The sequence below is a fragment of the Emys orbicularis genome, chromosome 9 (assembly GCF_028017835.1).
Source record: "Emys orbicularis isolate rEmyOrb1 chromosome 9, rEmyOrb1.hap1, whole genome shotgun sequence".
Classification (NCBI taxonomy): domain Eukaryota; kingdom Metazoa; phylum Chordata; order Testudines; family Emydidae; genus Emys; species Emys orbicularis.
The window spans coordinates 5,052,329-5,066,467 of record NC_088691.1 but is presented as its reverse complement, the minus strand read 5'-3'; the positions used below and the strand labels follow the sequence as shown (position 1 = coordinate 5,066,467).

The 14,139-nt window shown below is 46.3% G+C and overlaps 1 protein-coding gene across 1 annotated transcript; it reads right to left on the bottom strand.

Moving 5' to 3' along the window:
- Positions 1-4,790: 4,790 nt before the first annotated feature.
- Positions 4,791-11,391, bottom strand: FHL1 (four and a half LIM domains 1). Its single transcript, XM_065410888.1, has 5 exons — positions 11,236-11,391; positions 9,559-9,736; positions 8,279-8,448; positions 7,450-7,636; positions 4,791-4,945 (listed from the first exon to the last, which is right to left on the bottom strand). Exons 1-5 carry the CDS (start codon positions 11,389-11,391, stop codon positions 4,791-4,793), a joined length of 846 nt encoding a protein of 281 aa, XP_065266960.1.
- Between the last annotated feature and the right edge of the window lie 2,748 nt (positions 11,392-14,139).

Sequence of the window (14,139 nt, the reverse complement as noted above, 5' to 3'; positions counted from 1 at the left end):
TTACAAACTAATATATTTACATACTTAGATGTACTTGGCGTCTTGTATGCAGTACATATTGCACAGCATGAGAACATTAACCACCTCTTCTTTGCTCTTTGGACAGAACTGTGAACACTAGAGTCCTGGAAATAACCTGATTGCACTTCAGTAATCCAGTGTTTTATCAAGTACCGAAGGCCTTGTTTTGAAAAGCTGCTTGTTAACCTTTACCTGTCTTCAAGCTTGCAAAAAAGACCAGCAGGGAAGGGATAATAAACTTCTAAATTTGCACCTTGAAAACTTTCAGGGAGCCTTCCTTGCTGCTGCTCCTTTTCCATTTGTTTAGCGGACTGTTTGACAAGCTTTCCTTGTTAAATATCACTTGTTCTCCTTTTACAAAATCTCCGCTAACCTGTCTCCGGGTCCTTTTATTTTCATATTAGTGTGATGTACAGTCCCTGTGTGCCATTGGAAATTTACCAGCTGGCCACTGACAAATATTTTTGCATGTTTTTGAAGTGGCAGTTTGCAAATTTAAAATAAAAATTATGCATTCCATGCATATTAAAACCAAATCCCATCTGTTATTTTCCTGTAACATCTCTGTACAGTTGGTGATACTAATAGGATATTTAAGAAAAGCTAAATTGGTCAGTTATCTCTTTGATCCAACACTGGGTTAAGAAACTGTTTTGGATTATTTCTAATATGAAAATATTAGTAGCTTCAAAATACAGTATTGTACAATCATTCATACATTTTAATGTTACTGGAACGTCCTAAAATTTTACAATATACACAAGTATGTATGCACTAATATACACTGCGAAAATGTTGAGTACCTAAACGTGTTTGTTATAGTGCAGTTTAACATTTGTCATGCTTTTTAAAATGTTTTCATTTGAATTACATATTTAAGTTTATCTACACTCATGTAAGTATTATGTTGTGTACATAACAGTATTAGGCCATTCAAGTCCTGGTTTTTGTTCATGTTAATTATTCTGTGTGTTCCTGTGCTAGCTTTATAACAATGACTGCAAATAGCATATGTATTCCCTTTCCTAAAGGCTGCATTAAGTAATTTAATCTACAGTTACTTGCTTTTTACAGCAGGAAGAGATTAACTGAGTATCTTTTGCAAATGGCTGCTACAAAAAAGTGTAAGTGCAGTCCTGTTCGTATGCCTTTGTAAGAGATACGGGATAATAATTTCTTTAAAGAATTGCTTTCTCAAACCCTGCTTAAATCCTTAGCTGACACTTCAGTACCAATTAATCATCTGAATGGCAGCTGCGTTTTCAGTGTTAAAATGCAAACGTTCTTGCTGGATCTAAATGTGTTCCTTTCTTGACACCACGGTTAAAACAGGAAACCCTCATCCTTCCTTCTTTCTCAACCCTTTGCTATTCCAAGTATCGTAGAACTGTTTTAGACTTAGAGCAGTGCCTTAGGTAAAAAGAAAAATGTATTTTTGTATAATAGCTGTTTCTGGCAGAGACAATCATTCTAACAAACAAGATGCTGATATTTTTTTCTGTGCCGATGTTATTTGTTGAATGCTCTGTGACAGCTGTATGTAAATATGTGTGCACTGTTAAATAAACTTTGCAGTTGAACAATGTGTTGGTTTTTGCAGTACTGAACATTAGGTTACTAGGGCTCTCAAAACTTTTCCCTACTGCTTTGCCTGGAGATGCAGTCAAATGTTGACCAAAACAACCACTCTAATATACAATCGACTCCATAAATTAAGTGTTGCTATTAAAATAAAATGTGAATGGTTAGAGTCTTTGTATTGGGTAGTCCTGGTGGGCCTCTTGTGCTAGGTGCTGGAAAGGCACATGTACAAAACTATTGATGCTTAAAAAAGCTAAGAATAAGTTCATGGAAGCCAGTGACTTACCTTCTGACTTCCTTTTTTGCAGCACTTTATACTCAGTACAGGAAAGCAGTGACTGCTGGGAACATTACTGGACAATACAGCTTGCTTTTCCAAATGGCTGTGAGATAGATAGATATAGATATATATACACACACACACAGTAGTTTGAGTAACCTCGGTTTGTTAAATGCTCTTGTATTGCATCAGATCGACAGTCTTCATCTTGTTATACTTTTTAGTATATTAGTTATAGTTGGTATCTACTCCATAAGGCAGAAGTTCCCAAAGTGTGGGGGGGTGCGGCTGGGGCCTGGGCCAGCCCCCACAGGGGCTGGGGAGGGAGCACCACCCAGCTCCACTTCTGGGCCTGGCCTTGGCTCTGCTCCTGGTCCCTCCCCCAGCTGTGGTCCCAGCCTCAATTCCCTTACCCCCTGTTCATGTCCTCCCCCGAGCCATGGCCCTGCTCCCGGCCCTGTCTCTGTGGGGTGGGGGTGGAGGTGAGGGGGGCGCAAGGTAAAGTTTGGGGGCCACTGCCATAAGGAAGAAGCAAAGAACTTGCCAAAGTGACTTAGTTTCAATTAGCATTGTAGTTTCTTCAACAATCTATGAGAATTCTTAGTTTGTAGGAGGGTTGGAAGATGTGATGCCCTAATGCTAATTATACTTTCACATGCTTCCTGTTAATGCACTCAACTCAAGCGTGTTTTTTCACACGAATCGATAGGGAAAAGCAGTTATTGGAACTGAATATTTTTTACTTAATCATGGTTCTTGCGACTTCCAATATTGGTGGCTGGAGCTATTCTGCGATGTAGAATTAAAATATACAAGGGGATAGTCCTGCCATTACGTTTTTCTGCCATTTTAAGTAAAAACTAACATTGACAGACTAGAAGTCTCATAGGTAAGTGATTATCAGCAACTCCCTTGCCCTAAACTATTACTAGTCTGAATGTCTGAGGTCCATTGATCATTACCTGGATGAATAATGGCATCTTACAAATTAACACCAGTTTAATTACCAAGAGGATAAATCATTTCCTTTAATGAAGTGCCAAACGATAGGATTTGGAGAAGATAAAATCGTACCTTGTCACTGTTAAACTTGACACTCTTTCCTTTCTCCAAGTATAAATCCTGTCACAAAAACCCATCTTCAGTATTGTTTAGAGTCACTTTGTAGTGCAACACAGCTTATATTTTCTTTTTATTAGACTGTTAAATTCTGGCCTCTACATTAATCTGGTAAATTCTGAGGTGACTCTTGTCTTTCATCATAAAGTTCAGTGAGCCTTATCGCTGCTGTGAAATTGAAAAAAGTTTCAAGAAATTGAGTATTTCAGGTCCATAGGTCTTTCGTTTTGTTCAAAGATCAAAGGGGCTGTAGAATGGCTCTCTTAATTTCCATGGTTTTTGGAGGTCTGAAGAAACTGTAATTGTGCTCCGGTTTACCTTGCCTCTGCTAACACTGATTACGCTGCTCAATACAAGGCAATGGTTTGAGCTTTGAATAAGGTCCTGTAGCAGAGCATCGAGAACAACAAAGTATTCTTTTGGACTCCAGCAGAGGAGGGAATAGTCATACCCCATCCCTGTGTGTTTGAGGCACTGCTCAGCTCCCTCCATCTCCCCACTGTAGCAGTCATCCTCAAAACCTTGTGTTTGTTCGTCTCCTTCTATCCCCCTGTCCCTGCCCTGAATCACAATGGGAATTCAGGGAGCTGAGATAGCTTAATGTTGCTCAGGCTGCTCCGTTTATTTAAAAATCGATTACATCTGGAAGAGGGATTTCAGAGGGACAGACACCAATTTGAGGTTAATTTTCCAGTAACTCTATGTTGGCCACGGGTACATTTAAATACGCTCTTGGCAGTGAAGGTGTTGGCACCTCAGTGTTAACTGCAGTGAGGAAAGGAGGGGTCCTCAAAACAAGTTCAGTTTTGCAGTGTAATGGGGGGCAGGGGGGTCTTAGTGACTTTGACACACACTCCTTGATATTTGTTTCCTACAAAAACCAGTGAAGAGAAACAATTGTCCGGAGTTCATGAATCCAAACAAGCATTAATCCAATTTTTATTAGATCTTAAAATAACATGTTGGCATGGGAGGAGAGCTTTCCTACCATGTTTGAAAAATGCATATACATTCATTGTATGTTATGCTTCAAAGAATAACTTCTTGAAGGTGGTGAATTAGTAAACCAGGTGTAGACAGTATAATTAAAGTAAAAAAGCTGGTAAGCAAAACCCTCCGACAAGCCAATTTAAACTCAGGACTAAACCTTACGTTAAAATTGCCATAAATCTGTTTTAGCATTCTCCCTAGCTAAACCACAATAGCAAAACATTATAAACAAAGCCACACCATATACTTGCGGTAACTTGCTTTATATGGTAGTATAAGCAAAGGCATTTAATGTCTGTATATAAAGTACTCATGAATGTATAATTACGAAGCACCATATCTATGATCCTGGGTGTGATCTTTACATCTCCTTACTGATGGTTTTGGGGTTTTTGTTTTAGTGGGTGCAGAGGTTGGTTTGTTCCTTGTCAAAAACCACTTCATTAAGTGTCAAACTTCAACTTAAGTTATAAAATCAGCTTTTGTTTTACTTTGTGCTACTCATCATGCAGAAGAGGCAATATTTAGGGACCTAAAATTCTGGCACCTCAAGCTTTTGTGTTAATGGTTGTCATGAAAGCAAAGTTAGTTTTGCAGCTGAGTAAGTTTTGTTATTGCAGAACCTTAAAATCTAAAATCAAACAAGCTGCAATATGTTGGGCCTGGAGGTCTGAACCATTCTGTAAAATGGAAGAAGGCAGGGTTTAATATGCAAGTGCCTCTAGCAGGCCTTTCTGAAGCAGCTCAAATACAAGAGCAAGGCTCCAATCCATTTTACAGCAAAGGCTGAGGCTGCTCCTTACAATCTATGGGGACAGTCAGCGCAGTAAATTTGCTCATTATGATAGACAAAGCGCCTGTTAGCCAAAGGACGGGAACACTTGGTACACTTGAAACAATAATCATGCCAGGATTGGCCTTCATGGCTGACCACAGTGGATCCTTTTCCAAATCCTATTTAGAAAGATAGAGGGAGTTATTACAGAATGTAATTAATAACATTCCTTTCAATAGAAAGTAACTTGTTCTTAACGTTTAGTGACTTAGAGAGAATAGAGTAGTTGGTTGCTTTCCAAGAAAGAACAATGTTCCCTCACCTGTATAAAATCAGCCAGACCTATTAAGAGCTGGACTTGGTCCCAGATGCCCTGCCCTGCTCTGCTCTGTCTTGTCTACCCCAGCAAACCATTTCAAACTCTGCTGGTAAAGGACTGGTGAAAACCCCAGCAGTTGGAATGCAGCTCTTTTGGTGCAATCAGGCCCCTTTAAGTTTCAGCAGCACCTCACTGCCCACATTGTCCTGACAACTTCCATTTTTAAACCTGGTTTGTTTCAAAATTTAAAAAAGAAAAGAAAAAAGAATCCTCTTCTCCCAGAGGGGTTTCCCAGACCACTTAGAGCCTTGTAGGACTCCACTTGAGGCAAGATCAGAATCAGATCCTGAGTGGCTTAGTCCCACCTCCTCTAGCACTGGTCTCCTGTCCAATTTTGCCAATCCTGCAGTGAAAAGCCTTTTCTTCTGTGGGTCCTTCCCTCTAAACCCAGCCTTCCTCCAGCTCTTTCCAATCTCCCTGTAAAACAGCTTTTAATACATGTGCTACTCCTGCCGGAATTCTGCACAAAAAAATAAAAAATTCTACGCACAATATTTTAAAATTCTGCATATTTTGTCAAAATAACATAATATAATCAAGCTGGTTTCAATTATTTTGCTAATTTATTTAAACTACCATACAAGGGATGGAGAATGGGAGTGGGGAGCATTGGAGGAAATCACCAAACCCCCTTTGTCTAATAGTAATGTAGCTAGTATTGACCCTTTACTTCTAGTTATTAGTCAACAAATATATGCAGCCATATGCTCAGTGTTACATCATAGGCAACTGAAGAGCAAGTGAGGGTTGGGGACTCAAACTCACAATTTATATTGGCTACTGACTAGCTCCAGAAAGGTCAGTAGTAAACAGTTCATGGAGACCAGTTCTAATCACTAAAGCACCAATAATCATTTATAAGGCCATATGGTCCTTTACACCACTCTGGCAATGTAAAGGAGCCTTAACATTTGTACACCTGTTTTATACTCCTGGGGGAATTCACTAAGCAAGCAGGCTGCTACATTCTGCTGTGCCTGAGGGAACAGAGCGTGACCCACACCTACATCTTTAGAAACACCCCAAAGTCCTGCCCCTCCACGCCAAGTGTACCACAATAGCAAGCAAGAGGGACAGAGTGTCTGTCTCACGTGCACGACTGCCCAGCCCTCCCCCCCCGCTGGTGATTTACATCTCTACCAGCTGCTCTGGGTGCCCAAACCAGGGAGGCGGGGTACATGACTGCTCTTGCAGCTTCCCTGTCAGAAGTCATTTTTCTGCAGGGAAGCAAAGAAATCTGTGGGGGCCATGAATTCTGTGCAAGCACAGTGACCCAGAATTCCCTCAGGAGTAATGTGCATGCATAATGCCCCCTGCTTAATTTAAACTTAAGGAATTTGGGGACCTTAACTGTGATCCCCCTCAGCTGGCTTAGTATTTAACCCACCTTCCCAAACTCAGGCATCAATTATCCTGCTAACTGAGGCTGCTGGGAGCTCAGAACCAGCACATACAAAGGAATTGCAGCTCAATTTACCCAGTTCTAATACTCTGACTTATGTTCTGCTTATGAACAAGTCTTAAGGCCTCCATCAGAGTGGGCCCCATCGTGCTAGGTGCTGTACAATGTATTCAAGACAGTCCCTGCCCCAGAGTTTGCAAGTGACCAGACATAACCGGTGGATAAGGCAAACGAGCAGGTGCAGTGAGGGAGATGGTAGAAATATAGCAGGCTGGGATCAGAGCTACTGCCTGGCTAAAAATGTACACAGCTTGCTCCCTGCATTGCCATTCTCAGACTGCGGTTTTGTACGTGTCGTGTGGGAGAGGGGAGCTGAGGAGGGATTTGGAAGATAAGGTGGTGGCTTTAGGGAAATAGTTATTTTCTACTAAGTTCTATTCCTTTCTATGGATTTTTTTAGATCTATGAACTATCAAATCCCATGCCTGCTATAAGAATGCTCTGATAGGTCCAAAAATCACCCCCTGCTTTCCACTTCATTCCTGTATCCAGTTAGCCACAAGGAAGCAAACTAGCATCGTGTTCCAGTTCTGCAGGTCTAGGTCACTTGTTACTTAAAACAGGTGTTACAGTTTGGTTTCTTGCTGATGTTCTACATCACACACATTGTATCCACCTACCTGCCTCCTGTTTTCTTACTATAATTTATTACACCACTTTTAGCCCAAATGAAGGCCACCTGCTTCTGTCTATTTTAAGCCTATTCTTCTGGAGACTGCCCTGGGGGTGGTCAGGGTGAAGGGGTGAGAAAGAGCCTGGACAAATCCTTAAGAGGCAGGAAGGGCGGGATAAAACAACACTGCCTTTGCTGAGTCTCCGTATGCACTAACTGACCAACCTACCTGTAATGGGGTTCTTGCAGCCAGCACACTTCTTGGCAACAAATGTCTTGTAGCAATCAACACAGTAGAACTGATCCTCCACAGCAGTGAAGCGTTTCCCACCAATCTGCTTTGAGCAGCCAGTACAGATGAAGCACTCTGAATGCCAAGGCTGCTCCTGGTAAGTGATTCCTCCAGAAGTGATGGCCTAGGGCAGAAATGAACGTAAGGGAAGCGTTATGCTGTAACCATCACTGCAAATCATTACAGGTAGGACAGCTGTGTTTCAGAACTGGGGTGAAGGAGCTTGCTACGGTTAGGTCTCATGTGGGGTTGGGTTCCCCTGTCCTCAAACAGCGACAGAGGGATTTCCCTTCTTTTGAGAGGTTTTTGCCTAAAAGACACCAGCACAAAGCTGGCTGAGTTTCTCTGTGCTGAACTCTGATCAGCCAGGAACATCCAGGAAATTTTCTCAGCCGTTAGTGTTACAGATATTTTACAGCACTAGCTTTGCACTAATGATTCCAGTAAAATGCATCAGCAAGCAACAGCTGTCCACTTTTTAGCAGTGGAAGTGAGGATGTTGTTTGCTTTGCTTTATTCATTAGGCAGGGAAGCTTTCCTTTTGATGAAGGAGTCAAGAGACTAAGCCCAAATGCCTTTGCTTAAATACTGGCGTCTGGAAAAACTATGACAACTGCAGTGAAATCTTTGCTCAATCTGATGATTTTCTCAGTTAAAAAAAAAAAGGTTAAGGTTAGTCCAGCTCGTTCTCCTGCTCCTCTGCTCAACTCAATGCTCCCGTAGGCAAAGGGCCCCTTCCCAACCCAAGAACTGCATGATGACTTACATTCTTGCACTTAACACACAGCTTGGCAAACTTATGTTCGTGGCAAGAGACACAGAAGATCTCCTCTCCTTTGGGGAAGAAGCTGCCGGTTCCTATCACTTGCTTGCACTGGCTGCAGGTGAAGCATTCCTTGTGCCAGAATGACTTCTTGTATTCAACATTTTGGTCTCCTGCAACAGAAAGCAATTTGTGCAGCCCACGTGGGTCACTATTAGTGCTTTCAGGGTAATTCGCCGGCGGGCCGCGAGACATTTTATTTACATTGACTATCCTCAGGCACAGCTCCCGGTGGCCGCGGTTCGCCGCTCTCGGCCAATGGGAGGTGCAGGAAGTGGCAGGGGTGGGGCGCCACAATGCCAATTGGGACACTTATGGCCAGCAAAGTTCAGCATCAACCAGGCTGAGCTCGTGAAAATGTGGGCTCTGGTTCTGCTGCCTAAATGGAAGCTGAGGGCTTGCCAAAATCCTGGCTCTGGTGCGCTCCTCCAGGGAGCCATTGTCGTTTTTAAGGGACCAGGATTAAAAACCAAGTGCTAGGGAAAGTATAAGCACAAGGCTAAATCACAGACAGAAAAAGGCAAGGGCTTATTTTTAATTAGACCGTGTAAAGCTGGAACTAGCTAGGCACGTGCCAGTCACCCTGCCCCTTGAGCACTGGCTTGCATAGCTCCTGACTGGGGGGTTAGGCCACGACATGGTTCTCTCTGTTTTCAGGAGCAGGTCCATCTTCCTGAGCAAGTCAGCCTGGTGCACGGCCATTAGCTGCTGCCTTCCGTGGCTTGTGCTGGATAGGACCCCTAGTCAGAGTTAGATAAGGTGACCAGCTAACAAGTGTGAAAATTGGGATAGGAGGTGGCACAGGCGCCAACTTTCCTTGGCATCAGTGGGTGCTCCCGCCCCCTCCATGCCCCTATTGGATCCCCCCCTTCCCCGAGCGTGCCGCGTTCCTTCTCCTCCCCCTTCCCTCCCAGCGCTTGCCACGCGAAACAGTTGTTTTGTGGCGCAAGCGCTGGGAGGGAGGGGGAGAAGCAGGACGCGGCGGCGCGCTCAGGGGAGGAGGCAGAGCGGAGGCGAGCTGGGGCGAGGGGTGGATCGGGGAGCTGCCGGTGGGTGCAGAGCTGCCCCGGAGCACCCCCGGAGTCGGCGCCTATGGGAGGTGGGGGTAATAGGTCTCTGTATAAGACAAAGCCCCAGATATCAGGACTGCCTCTACAAAAATCAGGCCATCTGTTTACCCTCGATTTGGACTATACACCAAGCTGGGTAGCTAGCAGCAGTACCTGCAATAATAGCTTTGAAGCAGCCTTTGCATTTGTTGGCACCCTCAGTGGCGCTGCAGCTGCTACACCAAACTTTATTGTTTTCCTTTAGCATGAAGGGCTCGCTAACCAGAGACGTGTAGCACTTAAAGCAGCGGAAGCAGTTATCGTGCCAGTAACGGTTTTTGAAATGCAGCTCCTAGGAACAACAAGAACAAAAATGCATCATTGTACCGTGCCATAAACTGCCCGCATCTCCTAAAGCACGAACGTTCTAATGACAAGATTTCACAATACTGTCGCACGTTTTCACTCCAAATATGTCCCCACTTTATCTACCAACACACGCACGTGTCTAGCCCACAGCCAGCTCTGGGGTGGAGGACAGAAGCCAACCAGCCACCAAACAGCACACCAGTGGAAGAACAAGAAATATTGGTCATGGACACCAGGATAACATTGGATTCTTTAATAGCCCTCATAATATATAGGCGCTTGGTTTTTAAGTTCTCATTTGGAAGGTCCACATGGGGTAGACTGCACAGTACTTCACCTATTTCTCTCTGATGCACCGAGTGGGGCCTGGCACACGTTGAAGCTAGGTTCCAGTGAGGGAAGGTGTTTCAAACCCAGTGCGTGGGCCTTTGCTGTCAGTCACCAGGCTCCCTGCAGTCTGAGGGGAGCTGGACTTTCCCTCTTAGTAAAATTCTAAACGAGGCCTAAATCACAGAAAAGTATTTGATTTACTGGCACTGCCTTAAAGAGGAATGTGGGCAGCTAATCTTCCTTGCTAACACAAGGTTATTCTGTGCAAACCCCAGCAATAGTTGTTGCTGGGCAAATGGTGACATTTTGCCTGGGCTGAATGTGGGGAAAGTATCTGTTGTGCAGTTTTGCCCCTTTTCACTGCACACACACGTACCAAAGAAAGTTACATTTAGCCCAAGCCCATCTTACTAGAACCTTGGATTGCCCAGAAAGCATCCCCAAAGTGGCAGCAGAAGGCCAGAGCTGATTGACACATGCTGAACACATGCCCCATAACAGTTTTTCAAATAAAAATTTCAGGCAAGAACAGGAAACTACAGCTGAAAGTTGGGTGTGGGGAATGGACTTTCAGCCTGATGTTAACGGATCTTCTAGCCCTGGGGCATCTAGCGCCACCTACGCTGTCCCTCCAGAAGCCTGACCCTCTTTCTCCAGGCCCACTCACGTTACACGCCGTGTACCTAGCCTCTCTTCCCCACTCTATCCAAAAGGATCGATCAAGTCTGCCCCACCAACTCTCCTCCCTCCTCCCCATGCTGCTCCCTTTGCCCACTCCTAGGCTGGTCCCTTCTTTCAATCCACCCCTTGCGCTGGGAACAGCCTCCCCGGCATTGTTCTCCAAGTGCCTTCCATCAGCTCCGGTCCTGAGCCTCTGAAGGCGTTCCTGCACCATACAGTGATGTCTGCACGACCAACGCCGTTCCTCCTGCCACTAGCACTGACCCTTGCCAAGCCACGGCTTCCAAACACCCCTCCCCCACTTTATTTTAAAAAGTCAGTGGAAAAAAAAGTCAAATGGGGACAGTCAAACTGCCTGCCAGCTGTCCCCAGGACAGTGCCCGCCCCACACCACAATCCAGTTGGAAGCCACTGGCCACTACTTTGGGACTGTATTGCCATAGGGGTCATGTGGGCAGCAGCCCACTGTACCTTGGAGTCAGCGCCAATGGGTTTCTTGCACTCGATACAGGTGTTGGCACAGAATTTTTCAAAGCACTTCACGCAGCAGTGGCGGCCCTCCTTCTGCACATACTTCTTCCCATGCAGCGGGTCGCGGCAGTAGTGGCAATCAAAGCGCTCCGACATGGTGCCCACGGTGTAACTGCTGGGCCCTGCAGGGAGAAAGGAGAGTAAATTGTACTCACAGCGCCAGTCCAACACACGTCAGATGCTCCTGCCCTAGCGCTGGACCCCCGGCTGCCTGCCTCTCCGTGACACACCTTCATGTGACAGCAGGACTTGTGTTGCCAGGGGCCGCCTGCCAGCAAGGCGAAGCATGTGATACAGCAGTAATTTCACCACCAGCAAAGTTCTTCCAGGGCATTTAATGGCAGGTGGCACAGAGCTGTTCATGTCGGGGGCCAGCTGCTCTAAATAAAACCTAACCTAGACAGCACAAAATAGACAGGTTTGGGAGCATCTTCAACCAGCAGCGGGTCATGGTTGGGCTTTGCCAAGTAGCTGGCTCACGGCAACGCATTACAGGGCCTCGCGCCTGGCTCACAGCCTCCTCCCACCCCCACCACAACAGGCAACAGGCCGTCAGTATTGTGCAGTGCTAGTGCAATATACTCAACGGATACTTAAACCACACCCCCAATGTTTCTTACACACCCATCATCACAAGCAAAAGCTTCGCTGAGCCGTGCAGCCAGCAGTAATGCAGTGCACACACTCAGCCGCAGTATGAAAAAGACAATGTTTGTTATGTGCTACAATGTGGAACCGGGTTTCTAACAGCAATGATTGCTGCAAAGTCTGCACGAGCCCCTTCACAGATGCAGGACGCTGTAGACTCAGAGCTGCCGCTATATCGTCACCGCTTTTCCCTTGCCTGTCCCTTTGGGCCACAGCCAGGTTCACTGACATCATCTGCCTCCCTGGTGATGGCAGGTTGTAAAATTGTGTAGGTGTGTGCACGTGTATTTATGCAGTCATGGTAAGGTCTTGCGACTCAGGAACAACACACACACACACTTTATTCCTATCACAGCTACAGGGTTCTTGAGGGAACACTGGCACACTTACCCTCTGTTGCCACCAGAGGGCATCTCATACCCTGCCTGTGAGACGTGTGATCCCTTCACAAGCAGGCCAATGTGCCCTACTGCATCAAGGAGCCACTGACACCCCCTCCATTGTTACTGATGGGCTTGCACACAGGGGCAGATTAAGATTTCCTGGGGCACTGGGCCAGAGCAAGTGGGGGGGGACCCTTCCACCTGCAGTCCCGCCTCCATTCCGCCCCTTCCACCTGTGGCTCCACCCTTTATGCCCCTTCACCGGGGCCTGGTCCCTGTTCCATGCAGGGTCCCCCCCACCCCCATTCTGCCCACCCCACAACCCGTTTGCTCTTTTCTACACTCCCCCTCCCCACCCCACTGCAGCCCCAAGCCTGGAAAAGCTCTGTCCCCATGCCACAGCCCCGGGGCACAGCAGGGAGTGAGAGCTCCTCCAGGCCTAGGGCTGCAGGAGGGGTCCGGGTGCTGGGTAGGGTGACCAGACAGCAAGTGTGAAAAATCGGGACAGGGGGTGGGGGGTAATAGGCACCTATATAAGACAAAGCCCCAAATATCGGGACTGTCCCTATAAAATTGGGACATCTGGTCACCCTAGTGCTGGGGCTGCCTCTGCCACCCCCCCCCCTCCCACTTTTGCAGGGAACCAGAGTCGGGAGGGGGGGTGCTCTGTGGGGCTTCCCCTATCCCACAGCTTCTGCCAGGGATGGGGTCAGGGGGCATGGGGGCTTCCCCGCCCCGCACCCGCCCGGGGCCCCTGTGCACCGCCATGTGGCTAATCTGCCACTGCTTGCCTCTGCTCCAAAATTTGAATTTTGCCAGTGGGAGCAGAATCCAAAAACTGTGTTTAAACTTCAGTTTTATATTTGATCTTTGGGGAGCCGGGGGGTGGGGGGGGACTAAGTTTAAGCCAATAAAAGAAAGGTCAGCGCAGCTGTGCCTGCCCGGCAGTCCTTGCATACAAGAGTACTTCACTCACAGTAAACCGAACATACACAGATTGATTCCTACAGCTTGTACCTGGTAATTGAAGAATTCAAGGAGTTCTTCACAATTTAACAGTGAAAAGTGAGAGAGAAAAACACCTTGCTCAGCCCCCTCCTACGTTTTATATCACGCTCCAGGAGCTGGCTGGGATGTGTGAGAGGTAGCCTGGCATTAAGACGCAGGAGTCAGGAGATCTGAGTTAATTCCTGACTCTGTCATTATTTCAGTGAGGACTTGAGCAAGGGGTACTTGAGTATGTTTCCAACTGCACCCTGCATTGGTCTTAGGTTTAACATGAAGAAAAAATGAGCGAGAAATTGCCCCAAAGTAAAGGAAACTTCCTACCAACATGGCTCTGCTAACGTGTGACTGCTTCCTCTCTGTCTTTACAGGGATCCAGCAATAGAAGTCTGGCTGCTAGCTTACATTTTGACCCTGGCCCCAGACTTGCAGGAGGCAGATGTGATGCGCTCATGACTCTGTAGAATTTTCCACTGGAAGTAACGTTTGCCAGCTGAGTTGCACCTTGGCTGGGAGTCAGGGATCACCCACCATAGATGTCCAACCCTGGCTGGTGGGTCCCTGCTCAATACCCCAAGGACAACTTGTGTTCCTGTTCCCTATACTTATCCACAGGTAGGAGCCAGGGAAGGTTTCTGTCACCATGGCATATAAGCATCTGCACTGAGACACAACTCCCTGTAGTCATGTGTCCAGGGTCAGCAGGGGTGGGTGTGAAAATTCCTTCCAAAACAATTAGTCTTCTGACCATGGGGATGTAAAACAATCTGTGCTAATTTATCCTGATGGGCTGCTTCCCTCAGTTACA

Bases quoted from the DNA above. Each gene is read 5' to 3' on its own strand.
- FHL1 (XM_065410888.1), bottom strand. From the start codon at position 11,391: ATGTCGGAGCGCTTTGATTGCCACTACTGCCGCGACCCGCTGCATGGG. The intron at 7,637-8,278 runs GTAAGTCATCAT...TTTCTGCCCTAG, and splicing joins TGTGTGTTAAGTGCAAGAAT to GCCATCACTTCTGGAGGAAT. The intron at 4,946-7,449 runs GTAGGTTGGTCA...CTTTCTAAATAG, and splicing joins CTGCAAGAACCCCATTACAG to GATTTGGAAAAGGATCCACT.